This window comes from Chrysochloris asiatica, unplaced genomic scaffold (genome assembly GCF_000296735.1).
Source record: "Chrysochloris asiatica unplaced genomic scaffold, ChrAsi1.0 scaffold00289, whole genome shotgun sequence".
Classification (NCBI taxonomy): domain Eukaryota; kingdom Metazoa; phylum Chordata; class Mammalia; order Afrosoricida; family Chrysochloridae; genus Chrysochloris; species Chrysochloris asiatica.
The window spans coordinates 2497931-2520934 of record NW_006408807.1 but is presented as its reverse complement, the minus strand read 5'-3'; the positions used below and the strand labels follow the sequence as shown (position 1 = coordinate 2520934).

Here is a 23004-nt window from a genome sequence, read left to right as displayed (position 1 = left end):
CCCCCCATTTTGGGTAGCCAGTGTCCAAGTTGCCCATCCCTGTCTGCTCTCTGTATGGAGGGGTGGGAATGATCCTCACTGTAAAGATTTGGTCCTTCTTTTGAGCTAGATGTAGGTCAAGTTCATCCAGTTGTGTCAGTTTACTCTTTTGCTCCTCTTCTTTCTTCTTCTAGTTGAGCTCTGATCATCCAGCCATTGAAGCCAGGTCAAGTAGGTGTTATCTGCAAGTGTGGGTGTTCTTATGTCCATTCTGTTACTTTCTACTGGTGCATTTAATCCATTGATGTTAAGCGTAATTATTGATAAGTATATATTGATTGCAGTCATTTTGCTGCATATTTTCTTGTGGTAGCACTGTTTTCTTTGTCCCACATATTTTTTTCTGTACTGAGTTCCTTTTGTTTGTGCATTGTTCTGTTAATTTCTTTACTGCTGCTATTTTTTGTGTTTACAAAATCTTCATGGTTTTCTTTTTCTTTGTTTGATGTGAAAATGTGTTAATTTTCTTTGAAGTTATCCAGTAATTAATTAATTTCTTCCCCAGTTTAAAGCAGTCTGTTTTATCTTGAAACTGATGATTTCCTTGCCACTTGGAAGTTCTGTAACTATACTTTTCCCTTTTTTTGCTTTGCAGTTGTATTCATTATAAATTGAAATATCTGATTCCCTGTTTTCAGTCTTGGAGGATTTTTGCTTTGTATACTTCTATATCTGGGTTGAATAATTGATAATGTCACTGTGTATGTCAACTTCCAGTTGTTGTCTGCTGTTGTTGGTTCTCAGTCCAAAGGACTCTCTTTAGTACTTTTTTGTAAAGCTGGTCTGATTTTTACAGTTTTTTTAAAATTTGTTTATCAACAAATATTCTCATTTTGTCATCATCTTTGAAGGGCTGTTTTACTGGGTATATAAATCTTGGTTGGTTTTTTTTCTTTCTTTCTTTCTTTCAAAGTTTTGTGTATGTCTCTCCATTGCCTTCTTGCTTCTATGGTTTCTGTTTAGAAATTGATTCTACTTTGTAGGTAACTTTGGTTTGTTTTTTTTTTAGCTGCTTTGAGGATTCATTCTTTGCCTTTGTTTTTGGAGAGTTTGATTTTTATATGTCTTGGTGAATTTCTTTGGGGGGTCATTCCTGTTTGGGATTCATTCAGCTTCTCATATGTTTATCTTCTTGTCTTTCATGATGTTAATGAGATTTCCTTGTAACAGTTTTTACTATCTTTTCTGTGATTTCTTTGTCTCTTCCTGTTCTGGAATTTCAATTACTTGTCAGTTCATATTGTATTAAATGGACCTGGAGATTGCTTCAGATTTTTTCAGATATTTTTTTCTGATTGTTATTCTAGCTTACTAGTATTGAGAGATTTATCTTTAAACTCACTAATTCTGGCTTCCATTGATTCAAATCTACTCATTTGCCCTTTCAACTTATTTTCCAATCCTAAAATCTTAGTATTAACCATCTGAATTTCTATTTGCAGGTTTTATGTGGTCTCCAATCATTTATCTATTTTGCTGATTGTTACTGTAGTGCCTTTTTGAATTTTTCTTTGTTTTCCTTGAATTTTCTGTTACTCACTTAAATTTAAGTGATTTAATGGTATTTAAATATAATTTTCTTGAATTTTTTTTCAGGTTGTTCCAATGTCTTTCCTTCCCCCCCCCCCCAAATAATGTTCTAACTCTACCTCTTGGTCAGTTATTGAGTCATTCTGTCTTGTTTCTTTGTTTGAAATGGAATTGTCTGCTGCTTTCAAGACACTGTTATATTGCTGTATTTATATTTAGTTGATAATTATATGTTGGTGTATTCTTAGGCATTCTCTAAATACCTCATGCTGGATGTGATCAGGAGATGAGCTTGTGCACTTTTCTGTGCTCACTGTTGATGCAGTTCAGTTTAGGATGGATTTGGCTGGTATTGGTTGTTTTCCATTGTATAGCAGCTGGTATTGGCTCTTGCCCAATGGGTGGAGCTTTAGAGGGCACAGTTGTAGCTGAACTGTATGGACGGATGTGGTGCTGTGTTCTGTTGGGTGAGAAAAAGCACACGCAGAATATTGAAGGAAAACAAACACAAACCAGCAGTTAACAGCAAAAAAGAAAAGAAAAAAACAGGGACCAGCTAGAAAAAGAATATTAGAGATAGTTACATTTGAGTTGTATGATCATTCTCATCATCTTTTTCTGAGTCGTTCCTCCCTCAATAGCATAAACTCACTGCCTCCAAAGGTTCCTGCCTAATCTTTTGAATTGCTATCTTGTCAATTTCATCCCATATATTGTTGTAAGTGCAATCAAATCAGTTTCAACCCATAGAGACTCTGCATAGGGTTTCTGAGGAGTGGCTGGTGAGTTTGAACTACCAACCTTGTGGTTCAAACCGAAATTTCAGTCCCGCACATTAACCCGCAGCATGACACAAGTCCTTGGTTATTAGTTAAGCTAAACTATTGTTTGCTTTTAAGATAGCTAAAGGTAATTTTAGTTTAAGGTTTAAAGATTATCTCAGGGTAATATTTTCAGGGGTTTATCTACCCTTCATGGCTCCAACAAGTCTGGAGTTCATGAAAATTTGTAGCTCTGTTCTGTATTTTCCCCATTTTGATCAGAATTCTTCTATGAAATCTATGATCAAAATGTTCAGTATTTTAACTGAGCATCATCTAGTTGTTTCCACATTTTTACTATTGTGAATAGTGCTACAATGAGCATTGATTTACAAGTCTCTTTTTGAGTCTCTACTTTCAAGTCTTTTGTGTATATGTTTAGAAGTGGAATTATTACAGTCAATCATTTATCTTTTTACTTTTTTGTAAAGTCTTTTGATAAATGAAAGGTTTTTATTGGTATTAGGTCCCATTTATTTTTTCTTTTGTGCTTGTACCTTTGTTAATTGTATTGGTTAATTAATTGCTGAATGCAAGGTCTGCCAGTGTTGCCCTTGTTTGTTCTTCTAAGAATTATATGGTTTAATTTGCACATTTTATGTGCTTAATCCATTTTTATTTTATTTTATTTTATTGGGGTATGGTGTGAGGCATGTAATGTTTCATATCTCAGAATGTGAAAACCCCATTTCTGCAGCATCATTTATTGAAGAGACACTTCTTTCCTCAGTGAATGGAGTAGCCCCCAGAGGGTTTTAATTGGCTGATTTTCAGAAGTAGCTCACCATGCCCTTCCTTGTCCGTCTTAGTCTGGAAGCTCCACTGAACCTGCTCAGCATCATAATAGCATGCAAGGTTCCACTGACAGAGGGGCTGCATTGACCAGGAATCACATCCAGGTGTCCTACATGAAAAATGACGATTCTATCAGTGACTCACTTCGTGGTAGCTGGGAAATTCCCTGTCCACAAAATAGCTCTCCATTCATTTTAAAGATGTCCTTCAGGACCTCTGGGACATGTTGCTATCTGCCAAGCATTGGCAGTGGCCAAAGGGCCTTCAGTTCTCCCCAACCTAGAATTATTGTTTCAAAACTGAGACATCACTTTCTTCCTTCTAGTCTGGCCCTACATGTCCTGGGATGCTTGGGTCTCATATGGGAGGGTGTATTTTCCTCAAACAATTATAAAGACTCTTCAGTAGAGGAGACATGTCATCAGCCTATGGGGACAATTTATCTAGGTTAATGGCTGCTCTTGTTCTTCTTAGAGGCAGAAATGTGACCACATTAAGGCAGCTAGTGCCTGGGCTAGCACCAAGAAGCAGCTTTTTGGGGAGCTTGGCTTGTGGGGCCAGACAGTGGGAGCCACACCTTGCTCACAGTGGGAACTGGACTGGCGTGAAGGACCCAGTCGCATGAGAAGAGTCAGAAGATTGTCTCTACTGGAGGACCTGAGTCAAGCCGCCTCCAAGGTAAGAATTTGATGTAGTGGGGAAAGCAAAGGCTCTGCTGTTTTGTGTGAGGCAGAAAATGTGTGGAAGCTTTCCTCCTTGATTTCGCTCTGTAGTCTTTATCTTTTAGAACAGTCAGAAGTTTACAGAGAATGCAGAGTTTCCGTGTAACTCCCTCCCTGCATATTATTTCTTATATTAACATTTTGCATTCCTTTAATACATTTTTAAAGTGTTGAAGAGCAAAGGTGTCAGCTTGAGTAATAAGGTGCACCTGACCCAAGCCATGGTATTTTCAATAACCTCATATGCATGCGAAAGCTGGACAGTGAATAAGGAAGCCTGTAGGAGAGAATGCTTTTGAGATATGGTGTTGGAGGAGAATATTGAAAGTGCCATGGGCTCCAAAAGAACCAATAGATCCATTTTGAAAGAAGTGCAGCCAGAGTGCTCCTTGGAGGCCAGGATGGCCAAACTTCATCTCTCATACTTCAGACATATTGTCAGGAGGGACCAGTCACTGCAGAAGCATATCATGTTTGGTAAGGTAGAGAGAGACAAAGAGGAAGACCCCCAATGAGATGGATGGCACAGTGGCGGCATCAATAGACTCAAGTGTGGCAACAGTAGTGAGGTTGGCCCAGGATCGGACAGTGTTTTGGTCTGTTGTGCATAGGGTTGCTATGAGTTGGTGCCAACTCGATGGCACCTAACAACAACAATAACAATACATTTGTTACAATTGATGAACCAAAATGGATACTTTATTGACAATTAAAGTTCCTAGTTCACATTGGGACTTAACTCTTTGTGTTGTACAGTCCTATGGGTTTTAACAAATGAATAGTATCATGCATCTAACATTGCGGTAGCACACATAATAGCTTCACTGTCTAAAAATGCTCTGCGATCCAGCTGTTCATCTTTCCCGCTCCTTTAACACCCTGGCAACTACTGAGTTTTTCACTGTTCCTCTTTTCATTTAGGAGTCCTGATATGGTGCTGTAGGACAAGCACTTGACTGCTAGTCACAAGTTTGGTGGTTCAAACCCACCAGCCATTCCTTGGAAGTCCTATACAGGGTCACTATGGGTCAGAACTATCTCTATGGAACGTGACAGCAGCAATATTCTCATTAAACAAAAAATCTATTTTACTGTATTTTTGGTGGATGTGTATACAACAGAATAGATAACTTTGTTTTTGTAAGCATTCTGTGTTGTGTGCATGGGGGGGGGGGGGGTGCTATAGTGTGGGAAGGTAGGAGGGAAATGTTGTTGTTAAGTGCTGTTGAGTCAGTTCTGACCCATAGTGACCTCTATACAATTTCCAAGGAGCAACGGGTGAGCTTGAACCATGGACCTTGCAGTTCAAAGCAGTTTTCAGTCCAGTGCTTTAACCTACAGTGTCACACCAGAAGAGAGAACTATATGTAGCTAAATATATGTTGTTGTTTAGTGCCAGCAAGTCGATTTTGACTTATAGCAATGCTGTATGGGGTTTCTAAGGAGCAGCTGGTGGGTTTGAACCACTAATCTGTGGTTAGCAGTCCAGTGCTTATCCTATAGCTCTATGTCAGGACTCCTAGATAAACACATGAGAATAATATATATATATATATATATTTTTATGTTACTTAACAGAGTAAGTCATTAACCATCCTGGTTACATAAAATGGATTCATGTGATGGATTCATGATGAATTAAAGAGTAACACAGTATACAGCTATGATCATTGAGCATTCATAACCAGAATTGCTATGGGCAAATCCTGTAACAAATTTTACAGTGAGAATCTCTTAAACTCAGGTATTTCTACAAACTCACACAAGTGATTCACTTAGTCCAAGCAATACTGAATCTGTGCTTGATTTTCTAATACTAGAATCTGGGTAGTCCCTAGGAGTTCGCTGTAATGACGCTTGAATTCTGTGCCATCAAACTCACATATTTTCCTTTTAATGGATTATAAAAAATTGGATTTATTTACTAGTGAATATAGAAATATGTTAATAACTTTCTGTGCTCTCACTGAACAGTCATAATTTAAGGTATTCTAAAACTCAACCTTTTAAATGGTTGCTGGAGGCTTCCCTTAAAATCTGCTCCAAGCTAGGGTTACTCTTTTTTTTTCCATGTTTTATTGTGAATTATATGATATTTTTACAAGAGAGAACTTTAGTTTTACATTCATTCCACCATATGTTGTTTCATTGCCATGGTTCCAATCCCCTCCATGCATCATCAACCGATCCTATAAACCCGCCCCCTACACTTCCCCTCCCACCTTCATTCTTCAGCACACAGTCCCTCTCCCTCTCTGGATCCAAAGTCCCCAGCCACTTCATCACTCCACATCATCATCATCTCTGCCTCTATCTCGGGTCTTGCTGCTTCTCTGGGTAGGGTCCCGCTCTCAGCTATTCTCCGTTGATGGTCCTAGAGACCTCCGCTCCTAGACTGGAGAGTTAATCACTCCCTTCCTTGCTACAAAACGTCCACCTTTACATTTCCAACCCTAGGTTGCGCTTTAGTTTGCAACCCCAGAATATTTTATTCACATAAAAAATCCTTCGTAAAACCTAATAAAAATAATTGTATTTCATTTCTTCAGAATAAACTTATGTTTTTAAGTATTAAAAAATACCTAGTGATATATAGTGTTTATCAGTTATTGTAAAACTTGGCAAATGTATGTTTTAAAAAACAAAAAACTGCTATTTCATCATTTTTATATGTGTACAATTTACTGACATGGAATACTTGCATCCTGCTGTTCTACCATCACCACTGTCCATTTCCAAACCTTCTCATTCCCCTTAGCAGAAACTCAACCCTCCAAGTAATTACTTTTCCTCTCCCTCCTGCCCCTGTTTACTAATATACTCTAGTCTCTCTATGTTTGCCACATTTGAATATTTCTTATAATTGAGATCAGACAAATTTGTCCTTATGTGACTGACTTCTTTTACTTTGTGTAATGTTTTCAAGGTTCATCCCTGATGGTGTTTTTCTGTGATAAATTTTGTAGGTAATGCAGGGAAGAAAAATCAATAGCCTTTGCACTGTACAGGTGGCAAAGCCAAAGACTCCCTATAACAGCTGCTATCTAGTCACTCAGGCTGCTCAGCCTCAGCTCCTCTCCCTGATCTCCAGCATGCTGTCTAATCCCATCTTGGGTTATTGTTTTAAGCCATACTTAATAGATAGTTGCTGGGGTTTCCCCTTTAACTCTGAAACATTAATACTTGCATTTTATTGCAGTTCTTTAGAATTTAGTATTTCTGTCCCTTTGCTGCTGAGTCTTGAGCTTATGAGTAATTTGAAGGAGTCACATGCATGTGTTTTTTAATTAGTAAAATTGGGATCGAGGGTATATATATCCAGGATTTAATTTCTCTTTTATTTCATCTTATTTCAGGAGAGCCAAGACAGAAATGATGTTTCTCAAACAAATGCTAAAAACCAAGGTATTTCATATATTCAATCATTTTGTGTGATAACTAAACCAATTATTGTTTTATGTAATATCTCATTGCATATATTCTACAGCAGGCAGTGCTAAGACTCCTCCCATTAAGCTGCCTACCAGAATGAAGAGGAGCCTATTCCAAACCTAAGACACACATTAAAGAAATCTAAGACTTACTCCACTTTGCATAATGCACTAGGTTCATCCCCACTGGTGTGTTTTTTGTTCACAAAGTTTCATAGGGAATGTAGGAAGGAAAAATAAGTGGTCTTCCCACTGTGTAGCTGGCAAAGTCAAAGACTCCCTAGAATATCTGCTTTCTAGTCCTGGTAGAACACTGTGGATTAATGCGCTAGACTGTAAACTTGGTTTGAACTGCAAGTTTGGTGCCTCAGTCTCACCATTCACTCCTTGGAAACCCTAGAGAGGGTTGCTATTAGTCAGAACCAACTTGATGGTGCTTAACAACAACAAGTTATGACAATAAGAGTTTTTATTTTCTTCTTCTTCTGCAAATGTCTTGTTCTTACCAATTTGCTATGCCAAGAACTTAAAATATCCCAAAACATGGAAATATATGTTCAGTAAATAACCCAAAGCATATAGGTTGAAAATAAGGAGGGAAATGGTGTTCATTTTCATGTATCAACTCACCATTAGATATATTACTATATTAATGTGCTCCATGTATTCACATAGGTAAGCCAGTGTCACATTACCCAAAAAGCAAGGCAAACATTGATTTACTTGTACTTACTTACTAACCTTATAAATAGCAGAGGAACACTGTCACCATGAGAACATTATTGAAGCATGATGGAAAGCACCAGCATATTGTCAGATATAGTCCTGAAAGATGAGCCCCTCATGTTGGAAGGCACTGAAAATATGACTGGGGAAGAGCTGCCTCCTCAAAGTAGAGTTGACTGTGATGACATTAATGGAGTAAAGCTTTCAGGACTTTCATTTTTTGATGGGGCACAACTCAACATGCAGGGAAATAACTATAAACATCCATTAATAATTGGAATGTGGAATGGATAAAGCATGACTCTAGGAAAATTGGAAATTTTCCAAAATGAAATGAACACATAAACATCAATAACCTAGGCATTATTGAGCTGAAATGGACCGGTATTTGACATTTGAATTCTCACAATCACATGCAAGGAATGTCAAATTGGACAGGAATGATGCTACATTCATCATCAAAAAGAGCATATTAATATCTGTCTGTGATAAGATAATGTCCATATGCCTAATACTGTTATTCAAATTTATACACCAACTACTGAAGCCAGTGATGATTAATTTGAAAAATTCTACCAATTTCTTTAGTCTGAAATTCATCAAACATGTGATCAAGATTTATTGATCATTACTGATGATTGGAATGCAAAAGTTTAAAACAAACAGAAAGGATCAATAGTTGGAAATTATGGCCTTGGTGGTAGAAACGATGCTGGAGATCATATGATAGAATTTTGCAAGACCAATGACTACTTCATTGCAAATATCTTTTTAAAACAACATAAAAGGCACATGGACCTCACCAGATAGAATACACAGAAATCAAACTGATTACATCTGTAGAAAGGGATGTTGGGAAAGCTCCATATCATCAGCCAAAACATTGCCAGTGGCAAATTGTGCAACAGACCATCAGTTGCTCATATGCAAGTTAAGGCTACAGCTGAAGAACATTAAAACAAGTCCACAAGAGCCAAAATAAAACCGTGAATATGTCTCACCTGAATTTAGAGACCATCTCAAGAACAAATTTGATGCATTAGACATCAAGAACATCATACAGGAAGAAAGCAAAAGGTCATTAAGAAGATAAGAAAGAAAGTAAAGACCAAATTAGATGTCAAAAGAAACTCTGCAAGTTTCTCTTCAGCATAGAGATGATGAAGCAAATGGAAGAATTGAGAAGATAAAAGAGCTGAACAGAAAATTTCAATGGTCAGGTCAAGAAGAAAAAGTCAAATATTATAACAAAATGTGCAAAGACCTGGAGGTACAAAACTAAAAGAGAAGAACATGCTCAGCATTTCTGAAGCTGAAGGAACTGAATAAAAAATTCAAGCCTCAACTTGCAATATTCAAGGATTCTATAGGTAAAAATCTATATTGGAAGAAGTACAGCCAGAGTGCTCCTTGGAGGCCAGGATGGCCAGACTTCGTCTCTCATACTTTGGACATATTGTCAAAAGGGAACAGTTGCTGGAGAAGGATATCATGTTTGGTAAGGTGGAGGGTCAGAGAAAAAGAGGAAGACCCCCCAGAGAGATGGATTGGCAAAGTGGCAGTATCAATAGGCTCAAGTATGGCAACAATAGTGAGGTTGGCCCAGGATCAGGCAGTGTTTCATTCTGCTGTGCATAAGGTCGCTATGGGTCAGTACCAACTTGATGGCACCTAACAACAACAACAATAGGTAAAATATTGAATGATTCTGAAATCATCAAAAGAAGATGGAAGGAACACATTGAGTCACTGTATCAAAAAAAAAAAAAATAGTCAGTGTTCCATTATTTCAAGAGGTAGTTTATGATCAAGAAGCATTGATACTGAAAGAAGAAGTCCAAGATGTACTGAATGCATTAGCAAAGAATAAGGAATCTGGAATTGATGGAATACAAATAGAAATCTTTCAACAAACTGATGCAGACTGTAGGCACTCATTCATTTATGACAAGAAATTTGGAAGACAATTTCCTTACCATATTGTGCCCATTCTAAAGAGAGATGTCCCATTGGAATACAGAAATTATGGAAAAATATCATTAATATCCAAAACAAGTAAAATTTTGCTAAAGATAATAGAAAAACCTATGTAACTGTACATTGGAAAAGAAATTCCAGAGATTCAAGAAAGATTCAGAAGAGGACATGAAATGAGGGATATCATTGCTGATGCCAGATGGATCTTGGATGAAAGCAGAGAATACAAGAAGGATGTTTGCCTGTGTTTTATTGACTTTCAATGTGTGGATCATGACAAGCTATGGACAACATTGCAGAGAATGATTATTCCAGGACAGTTAAGTGTGCTCATAAGGAACCTGTACATAAATAGACCAAGAGGCAATTGTTTGAACAGAACAAGGGAGCACAGACTGGTTTAAAATTAGGAAAAGCATGTGCTATGGTTGTATTCTTTCACTATACTTATTCGATCTATGTGCTGAGCAAATAATCTGAGAAACTGGATTGTATGAAGGAAAACATGGCATGAGGATTGGAGGAAGACTCATTGACTATCTGCCATATGCAGATGATGCAACCTTTTTTTGCTGAAAGTGAAGAGGATTTTAAAATACTTAACTGATGAAGATCAAAGACCACAGCCTTTAGTAAAGGTTGCATCTCAATGTAAAGAAAGCAAAAATCCTCACCAATGGACGTATAAACAATATCCATATAAGTGGAGAAAAGGCTGAAGTTGTCAAAGACTTCATTTTGCTTGGATCAACCATCAATACTTGTTGAAGCAGCAGGCAAGAAATCAAATGCCATGTTGCATTTGCATATCTGCTGTACAAGATCTCTTTAACGTGTTTAAGTGCAATATGTCAATTTGAGGATTAAGATGTGCCTGATCCAAGCCTTGGTATTTTCAAAAACTTCATATGCAAGTGAAAGTTCAACTGTGAATAAGGGAGGCCATAGAAGAATTGATGCATTTGAGTTATGGTGTTGGAGGAGAATATTCAAAGTACCATGGACTCCCTGAAGAGCAAACCAATCTGTGTTGGAAGAAGTACATCCAGAATGTTCCTTGGAAGCTAGGATGGCCATCTAGCTTGTCTCTCATACTTTGGAAAGTATCAGGAAAGACCAGTCCCCGGAGAAGGATATCATGATTGCTAAAGTAGGAGATCGGAAAAAAGAGGAAGACTCCTAGGGAAATGGATTGGCTCAGTAGCAGCAGAAATGGTCTCAACATAGTGAGGTTGGCCTAGGACTGGGCAGTGTTTTGTTCTGTTGTGCATAGGATCGCTATGATTCAGTACCAACTCGATGGTACCTAACAACAACAACAATTTACTAATTTATAGTGAACAATTTCACACTTTTTTTCTTATAACATCAAAGATTTTTCTTTAGATACGGCTGTCATCAGTTCCCTTCCAAACCCAAAGCATCCTCCTTCAGAATCCTCTTTTCAAATTTACAGTCCTGACAGGGATAGAGTAACCAGTAAGCAAAGTAAGTAGTATGGTGAAACTCATGTGAAATTGTTCACTACAGATTAATAAATAAACAAAAGTAAATCTGTGCTTACCTTCCAAATTGGGTAGTCTGCCCTGGAGGTGAATGGATATTTAGATAAATATCTAGGACAATGCTGTTTCATGAGAGTGAATTTTGAACATTTGTCCTGTGGTCCCTTGAGGTTTGTGGAGCAGCCAGGCCTAGATACCCTGGGGTTTCCAGAGTGAATCATCTGGAGGTGTATTACCATATCATATTGTTGGGGACTGGCCTCGACATAGTTGTGTTGTTCACGAGTGTTTGGTTCACGGGGAGGGGGATATCTGGCGGCGACAGGAATAGCAAAAGAATACACAGAAAGACAGAAAGAGGGGGACAAAGAGGCACCCCAAAACCAGGATGGTTGCATTACTGGTGTCCGGCAGCTCTGGCATGGTGAACATATTAGCCTTAATGGCAGTTAGGTCCTGTATGGTAAACATCTTAGCTAAGCGGGCAGTACGCACCCCTTACTAGCTGGTCAGTAACACATGCCTAGTCAGCCGCACAGCTCGTTATCCAATCTGTACGGCACACTTTCACCACCTGCCTGTAATGCACACCTGGGCTGGCCTGCGTCTCCGTTTTATTTAGGGGAGGAGCTTCACACCAAGCTGGGAGGGACTAAGACAAGGTACAGCTAACATCAGTAATTTTCCAGACATTCAGGTAACTTTACATCGTACTTCGCTGGTTCGAATCCCAGGCCTGCAACTTAATTTCTCAGGTTCAATTAACATATCTATAGCCCCTGAGCTCAGCTGGGGGAAGGTGAGAGGGAAGGACAAAAGGCTTGGGAGGAGTCCTGCTGTTTTGGCTTCCTGAGCCAGGTTTTCAGGAACTTGGCTGAATAACCAGCACCTGGGACAGATTTAGGGAAGATGGTTTTTTTGTCTATAGAACAAAGAACCGGGAAGTAGCTAAGCTATTTTCAGTTAATCCTTTGGAGAAACACTTAACAGTCTTGGCTTTAGGAAAATATTACATTTATCGGTGGATACTAAGGGCTCATGTTTGGAATTAATAAAACATAACTGAACACTAAGATGAAAAACAATTTTTTATGACTGCCCGGTGGCCAGAATCTTTTCCTCAGAGCCTGTGGCCTGCATTGTCTGCAACACTCGGGCCCAGTGGGCCTCGAACTTCTGACCAGCTTTACACAGTCTGCAACATCACATGGGTAGTACAGGCATGTGTACGCATTTTCAGAAGTAGTGGAAAGGTGCATTGATATAACCACTATTTGCATGTGCCCTAGAACCTCACACTGCCCCTTAGTAGCTTAGGCATCTGATGCATCCATCCTGCAGGCTTTCTAAGAGCTCATGCCAAAAATGTGTCTCCCTTTATGCTGCTGCAGATGAACTAACACCAGATGAGAGTGAGAGAGACAAAGTGGTGGTGGACTGCACTCAGCTGACATTCTTCCCTGCCTTACATGAAAGTCTGCACTCAGAAGACTTCTTAGAACTCTGTAAGGAAAGACAAGTTGTTCTACAGGAGCTTCTTGATCAAGAAAAGGTAATACACTCCATCAAGATTATCACTTAAAGATTACATGACATGAAAGAAGTAAGCTTACGTGACTCACATGACAGGTGATATCTCCTTTTACTATAAAAACTTCCAATTAAATAAGCAATGAGCAAGATGGGTAAGAGGAGCAGGCATGCTCTTAAGTTTGTGGCACAAGGGTACAAATGGAAGCCTTGTATCAAAATATGTTATAACTCAATCTAACAAACTTAAATATAATATGCTCTAACTTCCTATTTGTACCTTTATAATACACTGAGTGAACTGTTTCAAACTTAGAATTCTTGATTTTCTTATACTTTGGTACCTTGGTTTGCCATAGACTAACTGCAGTGAGAGGATCATCCACACCGTGAGAGGCTCTGGGTACATGCATTTGAACACCCTAATGCCTGTATCCATTCTGTCCCCACACCCCTTAACCTTTAACCATGACTGTTTGGCCATAACTCAGGCCTAGGGGTAAGCACACTAAGGTCAGCCCTCAGAAGGTTGGACCTGGAGGTAAAGTCTACATGGGCTCAGGAAGCAGTCTCAGAGCCAACTGAGCAGGAGATCCAGGGTTCCAGATAGCTGGAGCTGGGTTAGAGTAGGCCAGGCTCAAGGTGTGTATGTCTCCTTGGCATGACTGAACTGGTTGGAGGTAACTCTCTAGAGTATGTGTCCCAGAAGGGATCCCATGTAACCAAGTCTAAGAATTATATGGAAGACAACGCACATGTCTTAGAGTAAAACAGACCTGAGTTCAAGTCTCAACTTGGCCATATACTAAATGTCGTAAATGTTAAATACTAAATTTAACCTTTGTGAGGCTCAGTTTTCTGTTTTAATGTGGAGTTTATAGCTAACATTTAATAAAATTCTTGCATAGAGTTCTGATGTGGCACTGTAGGATAAGCACTCAACTGCAAGGTCAGTTTGAACTACAAGGTCAATATTGACCTCACCTTTCTCTGTAACTAGGAGAACTGATTTCTCCCTCATCAGTGTCTCCATTGCTCGCTCCATCAACTCCTAGCATTGATTCTGCCACAAAATCACCTTCATTACTTGACCTATCTGCCTCTTTCACTGTATTGATGTCCCTTAAAGGAGGGCTTATGAGTTGGGCTGCTAATCTCAAGGTCAGCAGTTTGAAACTACCAGAGGTTCATGGGAAAAAGATGAGGCTTTCTGTTCCCATAAAGATTTACAGGCTCAGAAACCCTACACAGGGTCTCTATGAGTTGGAATCGACTCCACGGCATACCACCACCACCACCACCAAGTTTCTGGAGTCCTGATGGTACTGTGGGTTAATGCACTGGACTGAAAAGTCAGTTTGAACTTCAAGATCAGTGGCTCAAGCTCACCAGCTGCTCCTCAGAAACCCTATACAGGGTCGCTATGGGTCAGAACCAACTCAACGGCACTTAACAATGACAACCAAGTGTCTAATCTCAAACATGCCAAGAGTATCCATTAAATAAATGCTGATAAATGAAGTTTTTAAAAATTTGTGCTCATTTTATTTGATTATGAAAGTTAATGTGTCTACAAATTGTGTGAAACTTTAAAAGATGGATATTAAATCATAGCGTGTATAAAATTAAAATATATACATTCCAGATACTAAAGAATAATTAATAACATTTGTTTTAAGGTGTGTGTGTGTGTTTATATTGATATGTATACAATATATAAACACAACGTATATATCTATATATATACATATATACATGCATACATACACGCAGAGCACTGTGGCTGTTTAGGATAAGCACTGGACTGCAAACCAGAAAGTCAGTGGTTTGAATCCACCAATCACTCATCAGGAGAAGGATGAGGCTTTCTGTTCCCACAAAGATTTACAGCTTCAGAAACCCTATACAGGTTGGCTATGAGTCAGAATCAACTCACTTAACAAAAACTACACAGAATATGTGAGGACAAGTAAAAAATACTGCTCATAATGTCCTAATGCATACATGAACATGTTTATTCCACACACAATCAGTTTAAATATGTCCCTGTAATCAGTAGATAACTGCAAGCAATTTCTTTCAGTGATACACTTGTCTTAATTTTGTTCAGGTGCTTTCCAAAAATGTTCCAATCAAAACATCTTAGGGGATCTGTGGAGCCAGTTAAATTCAAGCTAGTAGGGCCAGCTGAAAGGTTATGACTACTATCTCTTAGGGTATTCCCAAAGGGTTATCTATTTTTATAAAAACTTTTTATTGTGAATTGAGTGAAGGTTTACAAAATAGATAATCAGTTTTACATCCAGCAAAATCACACACTTTGGTTCATCTCACTGATTGCAATTCCCTGCATGTAACAACAGGATTCCTTTTTCCATTCCACCCTCCTTTTCAACCTCTCTGAACCTTGTTCCCAAATAAATGTTACCTTTTTGATCTATAATGGTTGACCATTCCATGGTGAGCATGCTTCATTAATGTTGTCCCTCCTATATACCTATCCACCACTTGGTTGAAAATTGGGCCACAGGGTAACTTTTGTTCCAGACCTAAAGGGTGGCCAAGGTCTCAGATTCCTCCAATCTCTTTCTGACCAGAAAGACTGGTCTCTTTTATAATTTTGAGATTTGTTCCACATTGTCTCCCACTCAATCTAAGACCTTCTAATATGACCCCTTTCAGAGAACTTGGGAGTGATAGCCAGGCACCAGCTACTTCTTCTGGTCTCAGAATTGTGAAGACCGATGTTCATGTGTTCCCTTAGTCCATTGGACTAATTGATTCCAAGCATCTACAACTTTTATCACTCTTCTTTCTTCCACACATAGAGAGCCCAATGTTAGCACCTTAAATGGCCACTTATAAGATTTTAAGCACCCAGTCACTACTTACCAAACTAGAATATTGTCTTTGTGGACTGTGTTATTTCAATTGACCATAATGTCCTAATAATAAGAGATAATCTTAATATATTTTCTCAGAAGATGCAACACAGTTGCAGGGGCTTATGAAGGAATTAAAAGAAAATTTGAAAACAGCATTGGTGAGCATAAGGCCAGGAAACTAGCATCAAGGAATTTTTTCCCCAACATGACATGCATGCACCTGCTCATTCTTTGAGGGTAGCAAGGGCTTTCCTGAGAATTTTATTCAGAAAACTTACCCTATCCACCCTACATCTCTCTTTGGACTCCCTTTCCTTCTCAAAATTCAAAGAATATTTAAAAGGCACACAATGTGAGGATCTCGAGGACACCAAAGTTGTTGTGTTGATGTGTAAATTGAAGAGCAGGAATTATTTAAGGAAGCGTTGTTATTAAGTGCTGTTGAGTCAGTTCCAACTCATAATGACCCTGTATAGGGTTTCAAAGGAGCAGCTGGTAAGTTTGAACTACCAACCTTGTGGTTCAAACTGACAAACTGTGGTCTAGTGCTTTAGCACACAGCACCACACCCAAGACTCCAAGAAAAGGTTGTTGTTGTTGTTGAGTGTCATCAAATTGCTTCTGACCCATAGCAACCCTGTATAGGAGCAGCTGGTGTGCTTGAACCACCAACCTTGGGGTTCAAACTGATGTAGGAGTCCAATGTGTTAACCCACAGCACCACACCAGGACTTGGGGAGATGGAAACACCACCTTCCCAAGTGAATAGACTTAGTTGGAGAATATATGAAGAACCAATAGTTTCACATTTGTATATTTTTGTTTAATAAATGTTCTATGATTTTGTTTCTATGGTTTTCTGACTCCAGGTCTTTGGATATTTCATTATAATACTTCACTTTGTTTTTTTCAAGCTGCCTTTTATTTTCTTTCCCGATCTTTTACTTCATCATTTCTTCCAGTCACTTTAGCTTCTCCCCATTCAAGAGCAAGTTTCAGAGTCTCTTTTGACATCCACTTTGATATTTTCTTTCTTTCCTGTATTTTAAATCTTTTGCTTTCATCATGTATGATGTTCTTAATGTTGTTCCACAGCTCGTCTGGTCTTCAGTCATTAGTGTCTAATGCATCAAATTTCTTTTTGAGAGATCTCTAAATTAAGGTTGGATACTCAAGGTCATATTTTGGCTCTCATGGACTTGTTTCACTTTTCATCAACTTCAGCCTGAACTTTCATATGAACAATTGATGGCCTTTTCCACAGTTAACCCCTGGCCTTGTTTTGGCTGATGATATTGAGCTTCTACATCATCTTTTCCCACAGATGTAGTCAATTTGATTCCTGTATATTTCATCTATCAAGGTGTACACATATTGTCACATTTATGTGGCATGGAAGCTCTACTGAAACCTATCCACAAGAAGTAACCCTGCTAGTATCTAAATACAGGTAACAAAGCTTCCATCATGACAGCAACATACAAGCCATTACAGCACACACACACACAAAAACCCTGACAAATGAGTGGTGACCAGACATAAATATACCTTTTTAATACTTAAGGAGGTTGAGGTTAGAGGGGTTGAGGATACAGATGAGGATGGAGCATTGGCAGTGGAAGGAATAAAAGGAGATGGAAGGAGTACAGAGTGACCATATCAAAAAGAATTGATCAATATTTAACTGATTTCAAGAGAAAGAGTATGATCAAGAACCAATGGTTGACCACGTTCATCACCAATAAGGGGAAGTGAGGGAAAAACAGCAATGAAATTGCGAACTAAGCCCTACAATAGATTCCTGTGAACCCAGGTGAAGACCTGGTTGCCCAGTAGTGTGACTCTTGGGCCCAGAGTCCATGACATAGCCACAGAGGACTAGAGTGGAGAGTGAAGCATCCAGCTGATAAGAAGAGAGGGCATATGCACAAAAACACGCACACTTGCAGATAATACCCACTTGACCTGGCTTCAATGACTGGATGATCAGAGCTCAACTAGAAGAAGAAAGAAAAGGAAAAAAAGAGTAATCTGATACAATTGGATGAGCTTGACCTACACCTATGGATGCAGTAGCTCGAAAGAGAGAACAAATCTTAACAACAAGGATCATTCCCACCCCTCCATGCAAAGAGTAGACAGGGATGGGCAACTTGGACATTGGCTACCCAAAGTTGTGGGGAGGTGGGGCTACAAAGGCAAGAAGTGACTGCTTACAAGCTTTCAAGAGGAAATCCAGAGGGCATGGAGGAAGGTAGAATCTCCACTGAGTAGTATCCAATCTGTCTAGGAGGGGCTGATGAAAGGAAATGCGGATAGGTCTCTTGTGATACAATCGTGAATAATTGTTATCAGGAATGATTGTGAGGCAATCTGTAGCAAGGAGGGAAGTGATTAACTTTGCAGTCTAGGAGTGAGGTCCCTGGGACCATCAAGGGAGAAGAGCAGAGAATGGGACCCTACCCAGAGAGGCAGTGATGCCAGAGATGGAGGCAGAGACAATGACGTGGAGAGAGGGAGCGGCTGGGGACTGGGGGCAGGCTTGCAGGGTATACCCTTTGGTTGTTTGATGATGCATGGAGGGGATTGTTACCACGGCAATGAAACAATATATGATAGAATGAATGTAAAACTACTGTTCTCCCATGTAAACTATCACATAATTCACAATAAAACATTAAATAATAATAATAATAAATAGATTCAGAATCTTACAACTAAAAAAAAAAAGAACCAATGGTATTCAAGGAAATTCCAAAAAACAAAAACAAGTCTCCAGGAAATGACAGACTACAAACTGAAATGTTTCAACAAACTGATGAAGCACTGAAGGCACTTAGTTGTCTGTGCCAAGAAATTTGGAAGAGAGCTACCTGGTCAACTGAATGGAAGAGATACTTATGTGTGCCCATTGCCTACAGAAGTGGAAATCATTGAACAATATCACTAAAGTCACTTGAAAGAAAAATTTTGCTAAACAGAATTTTTAAATGGTTTTAGCAGTGTATTGAAAGAGAGCCACCAGAAATTCAATCCAGATTCTGAAGAGGAAATGACAGAAGGATGTCATTGTTGATGTCATATGAATTTTGACTGACAGACAATACCAGAAAGATGTCTAGTTGTGCTTTATTGACTATGCAAAGTCGTTCAACTGTGTGGCTCATAACAAGCTATGGATAACATGGTGAAGAATGGGAATTCTGGAACACTTAATTGTGCTTATGAGGAACCTGCACATATACCAACGGGCTGTCCTTCAGACAAAACAAAGGGATATTGGTTGGTTAAAAATCAGAATAGGTGCGCATCATGGTTGTACTATTTCACTATACTTATTCAATCTGCATGCTGAACAAATAATCTGAGAAATTGGATTATATGAATAAAAACAAGGCATCAGGATTAGATGAAGGCTCACCAACAACCTGTAACATGCAGATGTCACAACCATGCTTGCTGGACACAAGGAGGACTTGAAATAGTGATGAAGATCAAAGACTACAGCCTTCAGTGTAGATCACACCTCAATGTCAAGAAAATGAAATTCCTCACAACTGGAGCAGTAAATAACATGATAAACAGTTAAAAGATTGAAAATTTCAGATTTCATTTTACTTGGGTCCACAATGAAACACTCATGAAAACAGCAGTCAGGAACTCATAGGCAGATCTGCAGCAAAAGACCGCTTTAAAGTGTTAAAGAGCTAAGATGTCATTTTGAGGACTAAAGTATGCCAGTCCTGTTGTTGTTGTTAAATGCCATTGAGTCAGTTCCGACCCATAGCGACCCTGTATTGGGATCTCTAGGAGTGGCTGGTGAGTTTGAACTGCCAAACTTGCGATTCAAACTGACTTTGCAGTCCAGCGCATTAACCCACAACGTCACACCTGGACTTCAGTCCTAAACCATGATATTTACTAAAATCTTAATGCATTAGAAAGCTGAACAATGATTACGTTTCAACATTGTCCCTTCTAAGGAACAATATGCATTCACTTTTCCCAAAACAGATTTGTTTATTCTTCTGACAATCCATCATATCTTCCATCGTATTTTCCACGTTTTTCACAACACCATAATTCAACAACACTTATTCTGCTTTATTTACTTAACAAAAAACTCAAAATGGCCAACCAGATCATCACCTGGGTTCACAGGAGTCTATTGAGCGTTGTAGGGCTTAGCTTCCTGGCTCTTTTTCCTTCACTTTCCCTTATCATTGATGAACATAGTCATTAATCAGAGCATGTATTCCCATTGAGTCTTAGTCTTGGAAGGGGTTTTGCTTTGAGGGGACCCGACCACTTGCCTTGATGTCTCCTGGGCGAGCAACTTGCATGTTCTTGTAGTAATCAGTTGAACTGCCTTTATTGTTTTGTATTTTTCCTGTCAGTCTTTCTTTCAAGAAGAATCTTCTCTTCTAGCCACTCCAGGCTGGTCTGTTTGTCCTTTCAAGAGGTAATTTCCCATCTCAGAAGATTCTGGATGGGGTTCAGTATTCCACCTATGGTCTTTTGTAAAACAGAGGCTCCACAGGAAGCCTCCTTCACTGGGCACGTTGGAGACCCATTTTAGGTATTCCAATCAGTTATAGGCAGAAGATGGACTTACAAGCTTTCTATGATGATATTTCTGGCAATTCCTTTCTCTCCCCCTCAAGTGCCTATTTTATAATGGTATGCCAGGGAATCCAAGATTCAAAAGACAGCCAAGCATCTTAACATTATTTCCCCCCTTTTGCCCATTCCAGCCATGTCTCAATCCCTATATCCCAGAGCCCTGTTGTTCCAAGCTTGAACATACATCATTATTTACTTCTGTCTCACTTAGCCCATGCAAACCTGCCTAATTGTTCTCCCATCCATTTTGTTCTTCCATATCCCTCCCCCTTATTGTGTATTGTCCACCCCCCTCCATAGCACCCAAACTATCCTGTGTCTATTCCCTACCCTGTGCTCCACTTTTCCCTCCCTCCCCTCACTCCACCCCCAAAATCCCAGTAACCAGCAAAAAAAACCCTTTCGTATGGATTATTTTTCTTAGTCTTTTACAGTAGTGATCCTATGTAGTATTTCTCCTTTTGCGACTGACTAATTTCACTCAGAATAATGTCCTCAAGGTTCATCCATGATATGCAGTGGCTTGCAGCTTCCTTGTTATTCTTCAAGGTAGCATAATATTCCATTGTGTATATGTACCACAGTTTGTTTATCCATTCTTCAGTTGATGGGCACTTAGGCTGTCTCCATCTTTCTGCTATTGTAAATAGTGCTGCTATGAACATTGGTGTGCATATATCTACTTGTATTATGGCTCATATTTCTTGTTGGTAAATACCAAGTAGAGGAATTGCTGGATCATCAGGTATCTCTATTTCCAACCTTCTGAGGAAACACCATATTGCATTCCAGAGTGGTTGGACCATTTTGCAATCCCACCAGCAATGCAGGAGCATCCCAGTCTCTCCACATCCTTGTCAGCATTTATTGTCCTCTACTTTTTTTTATCTTTGCTGTTATTGCTGGTGTGAGATGATATCTCATTGTTATTTTGATTCGTATGTCTCTAATGACTTGTGATCGTGAACATTTCTTCATGTGTTTGTTGGCTGCTTGGTCTCCTCATTGTTGAAGTGTCTTTTCATGTCCTGTGCCCATTTAAAAATTGGGTTATTTGTCTTTTTCTTTTAGATGTGTTGTAGTTTGCTATTTATTTTAGAAATGAGTCCCTTGTCTAATGTGTTGTTGCAAAAGATTTTTTTCCTATTCTTTGGGTTCCCTTTTTACTCTTCTGGTGAAGTCTTTTGATGCACATAAGTTTTTAATTTTTAGTATGTCTTCTTTTGTTTGTGTAATTTTCAAAATGTTTGGTAGTCTGTGTATTCTCTGAATTAGTGCCCTCACATTTCTCCCTTTTTTTCATTGATGGCCTTCATAATTTTGGGATTCACATTTATCCATGCTGAGTTGGTTTTTATATAGGATGTGAGGTGAAGGTACTGATTCAATGTTTTGCATATCACTTTCCCATTCTGTGAGCACCATCTGTTGAACAGACTATCACTTCCCCCATGCAATATATTTAGGTACTTTATCAAAAATCAGTTGGCTGTATGTCAATGGATTAATTTCTGGACTCTCGATTCTGTTCCATTGATCAATGCATCATTCACTGTACCAGTACCAAGCTGTTTTGGCCATTGTAGCTATGTAATAAATTTTGATGTCTGGAGTGAGAGGTTTCCAACCTTAATCTTCTTCTTAAGCAGTACCTTGCTTATTCTGAGTCTCTTTCCTTTCCATATACAGTTTGTTATTGTTTATTCCATCTGTTTAAAGAATGTCATTGGAATCTGGATTGGGATTGTATTATATGTGTAAATTGCTTTTTACAGTATTGACATGTTCACAATGTTAAGTCTTCGGATACAGGAGCATGGTACATTCTTCCATTTTGGTTTCTTGTATTAGTGTTTTGTAGTTTTCTTTGTATAAGTCCTTTGTTTCTCTGGTTTACATGTATTCCTAGATATTTCAACCTTTGAGCGGCTATTGTAAATGGTATTGCTTTCCTAATGTTCTTTCAACACTGTCTTTTTTGATATAGAGTAATCCACCTGATTTTTTTGTATGTAGATCTTATATGCTGCCACTTTGCTGAATCTTCCAATGAGGTCTAGTAGATTTTTTTACTGAGTCTTTGGGGTTTTCTATGTATAGGATCATATCGTCTGAAAATAGAAAAGTTTTATTTCTTCTTTGCCAATTTAGATGCCTTTAATTTTCCTATCTTCTCATATAGCTCTGGCTAATACTTCCAAAACAATATTGAAAAGGAGAAGTGACAAAGGGCATCCTTTTGTCTGGTTCCCATTTGCAGAGAGAAGGCTTTCAGTTTCTCTCCATTGAGAGTGATGTAGGCTGTAGGTTTTGTATATATGCTCTTGATTATGTTGAGGAATTTCCCTTCAATTCCTATTTTGTTGAGTGTTTTTATCAGGAATGGATGTTGGATTTTGTCAAATGCCTTTTCTGCATCA

At 38.8% G+C, this 23004-nt stretch overlaps 1 protein-coding gene across 1 annotated transcript in view; it reads left to right on the top strand.

Annotated features, from left to right (window-relative positions):
- Positions 1–23004, top strand: part of WDFY4 (WDFY family member 4) — a 561873-nt gene that overhangs the window by 344658 nt on the left and 194211 nt on the right. The window contains exons 40-42 of the mRNA XM_006874619.1: positions 3660–3863; positions 7264–7312; positions 12938–13098. Coding sequence (XP_006874681.1) covers positions 3660–3863; positions 7264–7312; positions 12938–13098 — 414 coding nt within the window. The remainder of the gene's footprint in view (positions 1–3659; positions 3864–7263; positions 7313–12937; positions 13099–23004) is intronic.